At 39.3% G+C, this 8,237-nt stretch overlaps 1 protein-coding gene across 1 annotated transcript; it reads left to right on the top strand.

The window, feature by feature from the left end:
- Positions 1-301: 301 nt before the first annotated feature.
- Positions 302-3,115, top strand: LOC141600662 (uncharacterized). The gene is made up of 5 exons (XM_074420906.1): positions 302-419; positions 513-1,153; positions 1,285-1,545; positions 1,643-2,184; positions 2,386-3,115. The coding sequence occupies exons 1-5, from the start codon at positions 302-304 to the stop codon at positions 3,113-3,115; spliced, it is 2,292 nt and encodes a 763-aa protein (XP_074277007.1).
- Positions 3,116-8,237: the final 5,122 nt, after the last annotated feature.

Below are 8,237 nucleotides of genomic sequence, written 5' to 3' on the forward strand. Positions count from 1 at the left end.
TACTAAAGATTAGCCGACTTGGGAGCTATGGGATGCGTGAGGACTTGGCCAATCTACCTAGAAGTCTAGACCACATAGAAGATTTTATCACTTAATTTATTTTCCGCTGCGAGTTGTATTTATCTTATATTGAGTTTAGTTGGATAATTTGTAATAAACATGTAATCGTTAAGTTTTAATTTAAAGTACTTTGGTATTGTTGTACTTTGTTATTCACTACCTCGGGAAACCGAGATGGTAACAGTCCGGTTTATTAGGGAATGTCTTGCTAAAGGCTCCTTCATAAACCGGGGTGTTACAGATGGCTAGGAAATCTAGCCAGCAAAGACAGCGTGAGATGAACTTGAGAGGACGGAGTATCCCTGCTACGTCTAAAGAGTTGTCTATCACGGTAGAGGATGAAGAAAATATGGAAACATGTAACCCTAATGAGGTTTGCTCAGGACCAGATGTTGATGAGGAAGGAAAAACCAAAAAGATTAATGATATTGTGGGCATCCCATAACTTGTAGTGGAGACTGATGAGGAGGATGAAACAGAAGAGGAAATGGACGCAAGCGAGGAGGAGGAAGAGATCGTATGTGACAGCGTGAAACAGGGGACTGAAAACCCTGAACATGACAAGAAAACAGAGTCTGATGAAATGTTGCAGATTCAACTAGAGGATGTTGAGGACGAAATTGAGTACTGGAAACAGGCTGTTATATGTTTTATTTTAGGTGCCAATCTTCCCTGGGAGATTGTTGAGGGTTTCATAAGGAGGATATGGACAAAATTCAATATTGACAAGATTTCATTTATGCCAAATGGGATATTTTTGGTTAGGTTTAAAACCATGGAAATGAAAGAAAACGTGCTAAATTCTGGTCATTACTTATTTGATATTAAACCTATGATTGTTAAATCATGGGAGAAAGACTTGGAAATGAAGAAGGACGATGTGAAATCAGTACCAGCATGGATTAAGATTCATAAGCTTCCACTTAAGTTCTGGGGCAAAGGTTTGCCTAAGGTTACAAGCATTGTTGGCAAATTTGTCAAGTGTGATGTGGCAACGGAGGAAAGAACCAGACTAGGGTATGCTCGGGTAATGGTTGAGTTGTTGGTGGATCAACAACTGCCATCTAATGTTTCATTTAAGATGAAAATAGAGGTGTGGTTCAGGTGGACATTGAATATGAATGGAGACCTCTAAAGTGTAAGACTTGTCAAGGTATGGGTCATGAAATAGAGCAGTACAGGAAGGGAGAACAAAAGAAGACTAGTCATCAACCTGTAAAGTAGGTTTGGAGACCAGTTACTAAGAAAGCTGTGACTGCCATTGAACCTGTACCAGTGAGGCAAGTCCCTCAGAACCAAGTCAGACAAACACGAGTGGATGTGAGCTCTTCTGCAGGCTTCCACACACCAATCAAGAGACTGGTTAAGCTAAACACTCGTGAGGTGGTAAAGGATGGCTACAGTACAAAAGCATTTGGAGCATTCTCATATAAGGAGGTAGCTGCTTCTCCACCTAAAAAGAGTGCTGGTGAAAATGGTAATGCTGTATCCCCTATATTGTCTAATGGATAGGATAGGCTTTTGGAACGTGAGAGGGATGAATAGAGTAGGAAAGCAAAGAGATATTAATTGTTTTTTGCAGAATAATAATATAGGTTTATTTGGTTTACTAGAATCAAAAATAAAGAATAAAGCTTTTAATAAGGCTGCTAGTAGTTTTTCTAATTGGTGCATCACAACTAATAATGGTTATCACTTTAGTGGACGCATTTGGGTGATTTGGAACCCCAATCTTTTTAGAGTACAAGTTTTGGAGTATAATGCTCAGTATGTTCACTTGAAAGTTGAATCTCTGGTGGATAGGAGGGTTTTCTGGTTAACTATGGTTTATGCCTTCAATGGTATTCATGATAGAGATTCTCTGTGGGATAATTTGAGAAGGCTTGCTAGTCTTGTTTCTAGACCATGGGCAGTCGCAGGTGACTTCAATTGTGTTCTATCTGCTACAGAGAGAGTGGGTGGGAATACTCTCTCTGGTGAGATGGAACCATTCAGAAGGTGTGTGGCAGACTGTGGAGTGGTGGACATTGCTGCAGTAGGGGCATTGTACACATGGAATAACAAGCAAAAACCTGAAGAAAGAATATATAGTAGGATTGATAGGTTTTTAGTTAATAAGGCCTGGTGTGACAGTTTCACTGATTTATATGCACACTTCCTGCCAGAGGGGCTTTTTGATCATACACCATGTATAATAAAGAGTACTAATCAAGGTCAAGGCAAGAGATGTTTTAAGTACTACAATATGTGAGGTGGATCCAAGAAGTTTCTACCACTTGTGAGAGGACATTGGGATACTGGTTTGATTGGTACGCCTATGTTCAGGTTGGCTAAAAATTTGAAGAATCTGAAGCCTGTTTTAAAGAGTTTGAACAAGGAGGGTTTTAGTGACATTGAGAATGCAACAAATATTCTGCAGAAACAGGTGGAGGAGATGCAAGGAAAAATTAATCAAGATCCAACTAATCTGCAGGTAATCTCTGATGAGTATGAAGCTACTCTGAAGCTACAGGAGCTAATCAAAGCCAATGAAAGCTTCCTATCTCAGAAAACCAAGCACCAGTGGATTAAGGAGGGGGATGCTAACATTGCTTATTTTCATGGCATGCTAAAAAGAAGGAGGAATATGAATAAGGTTGTTATGGTAGAGGATATGAATGGTAAGATGTGTGATAATCAAGAACAAATCCAGGAAGCTTTTATTGAATACTATCAAAATTTGCTAGGATCAAGTCAGGAAACAAAGAAGATTCATAAGAGAATTATAGGTCAAGGACCTATCTGCAATGATGAGCATTGGAATAGCCTTCTGAAACCAGTAACAGGATTGGAAATAAAAGAGGCTTTATTTAGCATCCCTGATATTAAGTCTCTTGGACCAGATGGCTATACAAGCAAGTTTTTTAAAGATGCTTTGGGTGAGATAGGAGGTGATGTTAATGCAGTTCAAGATTTTTTCCAACACAAGCAGCTCCTTAAACAACTCAATGCTACTAATCTTACTCTCATTCCTAAGAGTATTGCCACATATAGTAGGACCTATTGCTTGTTGTAATGTAGTGTACAAGGTCATATCAAAGTTACTATGTGCTAGGCTTGCTGAAGTATTGCCACATATAGTAGGACAAAACCAAGGAGCTTTCATACAACACAGAAGTATTCAGGAAAACATTCTTATTTGTCAGGACTTGATTAGGTTGTATGAAAGAACTCATGCTTCCTCAAGGTGTATCAAGATTGACTTGCAGAAGGCACAAGACTATGCTTATGCAATGCATTACTAGTGTTACTTTTTCCCTGTCTGTAAATGGTGAGATGTTTGGGTATTTTCATGGCAAGATGGGTTTAAGGCAGGGGGACCCTTTTTCCCCCCTGATCTTTACATTATGCATGGAATACCTTACTCGTACTCTGCAATATGCTGCCTCCAAGTATGATTTCAAGTACCATCATTTATGCAAAAAACAAAAATTAACAAGTTTGATGTTTGCTGATGATGTTCTCCTTTTTAGTAAAGGGGATGCCACTTCAATGATGTTACTGCTACAGTCTTTTGCCACATTCTCTAAAGCATCTGGGCTGAAAGTAAGTGCGCCTAAGTCTAATACGTATTTCAGAAATGTACTTGAGCAGGTTAAGCAAGATATCCTACAGGTTTTAGGATTTATTGAAGGGAGAATTCCATTCAAATATCTTGGTATGCCAATACAAACAACGAGACTTAAAAAACAAGACTGTGAATGTCTAGTGGACAAAATTTGTTATCGTATTCATGGTTATGGAGTAAGAAAGTTTTCTTATGCAGGGAGATTGGTCATTGTGAGGAGTGTGCTCAATTCATTGCATTCATACTGGGCTTCAATGTTCATTATTCCCAAGGGAATTATCAATAGAATTGAGGCAATATGTAGGAATTTTCTATGGGATAATAGTGCAGACTACAGAAGGACACCTTTTGTGGGATGGGATACCATCTGCAGACCAAAAGATGAAGGAGGACTAGGTCTCAAAGATCAGGAAACTTGGAACAAGGCCATGGTTGGTAGGCTTGTTGACTGGGTAGCTGCAAAAAGGGATTCAATATGGGTGCATTGGGTACAACATAACTACCTTAAGGGTCAAGAATGGATGGACTACAAACCTAGTACGAATTCAAGTTGGGTCTGGAGGAGAATCTGCATGGTCAAGGAGGATATGGTTGCTGGTTACATCAATGGCAAATGGGATGTTCAACCAGATGGCTATACACCAGCTGGTTGTTATGAATGGTTTAAAGGAAATAGGCCTCGAGTTAATTGGTGCAAAGCAATCTGGAATGGGTGGGTAATACCAAAGCATCAATTCCTGGGGTGGCTCATTGCCCATGAAGCTCTGAACACCACAGCTAGGCTAGCAAGCTTTGGGTTGGCCATTGAGGATAAATGTTATTTGTGTGGTTTATCTGAAGAAACCATTGAACATTTATTTTATGATTGTGTTTACAACAAAGGGGTCATCAGGGAGTTGAACAAGCAGGCTAGGTGGGATTATCCTATGAGGGATGTGCTGAATTGGTGTGTGCAGAGGACGGGAACAGAGCTGCAAATGGGAGTACAATCAGCTATGATGATGGGTACCACTACTACAAAAACAGGCAACCACAACGGCCCTTTAACAACGCTTATTCACGAAAATCATCAAAACACGTTGTAGAATTTTTTCCGCGAATTTTACCAAACTTAATGACAACGGTTATGCGTTGTTAACCGTTGTTATTTCTTTTAACAACGGGTCATACTTAAACAACCGTTGTTAATAAAAAAACTAATAACAACGGTTAAATTTTAACCGTTGTTAATGGTTTGGCGCCAAATTAGTGAAAAGTAATCACAACGGTTATATTAGAACCCGTTTTTAATACGTTTTAACAACGGTTGTAGTCTCAATAACCGTTGTTATTAATATTATGAAAATCTTAAGAACAACATATTGCTTTATTCTGCTATACGCTACAAACACAAACACAAGCTAATACTGCTACTATATCATCCTCCATTCCTCCCTGATCGTCTCTCTGTCTTCATCTCCGTCTTTGTTGTCACGTCTTCTCTCCTCATCGCGTGTTTATCAATCGGTATATATATGTTTCTTAGCAACGCTTATTTCGTTTATTTGTTTGCCTATTATTGTATTTTCCGAATTAGTTGCCTATTATTACGAATGTAGAATAATGACTCGAACTTGGATGATTGATGCAAATATGAGTGACCGCACCTATAAGGATGGTTTAGCTGAATTTTATGAATTCGTTTCGAACAATTTGAAAGGTTCTTCTAGTATTGCATGTCCTTGTGAAAGATGCGGTAATATTAGCTATATGGCTTTTCAGGACGTTAAAATACACCTAGAAAAGTGGAGATTTAGTCGATCCTATACACTTTGGATTTTTCATGGGGAATCATTAGAGGAAGAGAATAACTCGGAAGAAGATGATGTTGAGGTACACGAAAGGCTAACTGATGATCCTGAGTTTGCCGAGTTTTTGAGTTGGAAGAGTTGGAAGTAGAGAAGTTGAATGTTGGGTCTATAGATAATGAAGAGAATGATGATGATTCCATTGCTTTTGAAGATGTAGGTGATGACACTAGTAATTGGGATGACCTTATTAACAACATGTATGAGAAGTTGTGTGAGTCTGAAGCACCTCTTTATCCTGGTTGTAAGTTCACAAAAATGTCGGCTGTGGTGAAGTTGTATAATATCAAGGGGGCAAATGGGGTGAGTGACACGTGTTTCACTAGTTTTTTAGCCTTGATAAAGGAGTTGCTTCCAGATGGTAATGTTCTACCTGTTAAGACATATGAGGCGAAAAAACTAATAAGAGGAGTGGGTATGAAATATGAGAAAATACATGCATGTCCAAATGATTGCATATTGTATCGGAAATTATATCAAAACTTAACCAATTGCCCTAAATGTTTGGAGTGGCGTTATAAGGATAAGGAAGGGATCCCGGCTAAGGTGTTGTGGTATTTTCCATTGATACCAAGAGTCATAAGGATTTATGCGAATCCCGATGATGCAAAAATGTTAACTTGGCATGAAACAGGAAGAATAAATGATGGAAAGCTAAGACACCCTGCAGATGGTATGCAATGGAAATCGTTCGACGCTAAGTATCCCGAGTTCGGCAATGAACCTAGAAACTTACGTCTAGCGCTGTCCCACGATGGAATGAACCCACACGGAAACATGAGTAGCCAACATAGTACTTGGCCAGTAGTGTTGGCTATTTATAACTTACCTCCATATGTGTGCATGAAAAGAAAGTATTTGATGTTGTCGTTGTTAATTTCCGGCCCTAAACAACCTGGAAATGATATAGATGTATATTTGGAACCTCTTCTAGATGATTTGCGATTGTTGTGGGATAGTGGGATAGAAGTATTTGATGCATATAAGAACGAAACTTTCAATTTGAGAGCGATGTTATTGTGTACAATAACTGACTATCCGGCTTATGGCGACCTTTCGGGCACACAGTTCATGGGAAAGAGGCTTGTCCATTGTGTGGGGAGGATATCGAGTCCGAATACTTGAAGTCTTCTCGTAAGTATGTGTATATGGGAAATAGGAGGTTCTTGTCTCATGACCATTGTTATCGCAAGATGCAGAAAGCATTCAATGGAAGACAAGAACTTCGTCAACCTCCTAGAATTTTGAGTGGGCATGAAGTTTATCAGAAAGTAAAGCATATTGAGATAGATTATGGGAAGAAGAGCGGCTCTAAATTGTCTACTCGTGGGTATAAGAAAAGATCCATATTTTTTGATAAACTTCCATATTGGCCGACGGAGGTCGGCATTGCCTCGATTTCATGCACATTGAGAAAAATGTCTGTGATAATATTATCAATACCCTTCTGAATGTTCCTGGTAAAACAAAGGATAACGCCGCAGCTAGGGAAGATATGAAAATGATGGGTATTAGGCTAGAGTTGGCACCACAGAAGAGAGGTAATCGTACATTTTTACCGCCAAAGAACTTTTACCCTTTCACGGAATGAGAGAAAAGAGTTTCGTGCATGCTTGAATGGAATTAAAGTGCCACATGGTTATTCGTCGAACATCAAAAGCCTAGTGTCGATGCAAGACCTAAAACTCACCGGTTTAAAGTCACATGATTGTCACACTTTGATGCAACAATTACTACTTGTGGCTATTCGTTCCATTTTACCCGAAAAGGTAAGATATGCTATAACTAGATTCTGTCTCTTCTTCCAGTCCATATGCGAGAAAGTCATCGATCCCGATGACGCGGATTCATTGCGGGACCTCGTTGTAACCTCTCTTTGTCGGTTGGAAATGTATTTTCCACCCTCTTTCTTCACTATCATGATTCATCTGACCATTCACTTGGTTAGGGAGATTTTGTACCTTGGGCCCGTGTACTTGAGATACCAATATCCTTTCGAAAGATTGATGAAAGTCTACAAGGACTATACATCTAATCGGTATCGTCCAGGAAGGTTGTATTCTTTGAACGCGCTATTTTAGACGAAGCTCTTTCATATTGTTACGCTCATCTCTCCCCGAAGGAGTTGATTGGCGTTCCTAAGAATCGTCATAGTGAGTGGATGACCGGAAAAGGTATTAGGGGCCGGGTTGAAAAAATTGTGACACGTGAAATGTTGCATTTAGCACACATGTATGTGCTAAACAACGAAGATGAGGTGCAACCTTATATTCAACAACACAAAGATGAGCTCAAATACGATCACCAAAACAAGACCGAGAAGTGGATTGCGAACGAGCATACGAAGACGTTTCGAGAGTGGTTTAGGAATATTGTCTTACGAGTGTCTCGATCAAACTGGTGATGACATCTCTCCTAGGTTACTACGTCTTGGTTTAGGTCCAAATGCCAGGGTCACCTTTTACAACAGTTTTGCCATTAATGGATATACTTTTTACACCGGCGAGCAAGATGAGTTGAGCACAATGCAAAATAGTGGTGTGAGTTCGGAATTTGAGGCAATGCACTTTGCTACTTCAAAAGATAAAAAGCCTATTTGGGGAAAATGCCTTTATTATGGTGTTATTCAAGAAATATTGGTACTAGATTACATTGATTTCACAATGCCTTTGTTTCGATGTAATTGGGTTGATAACAACATCCATTGTGTCCGAAAGGATAAG

This window comes from Silene latifolia, chromosome 9, assembly GCF_048544455.1.
Source record: "Silene latifolia isolate original U9 population chromosome 9, ASM4854445v1, whole genome shotgun sequence".
Classification (NCBI taxonomy): domain Eukaryota; kingdom Viridiplantae; phylum Streptophyta; class Magnoliopsida; order Caryophyllales; family Caryophyllaceae; genus Silene; species Silene latifolia.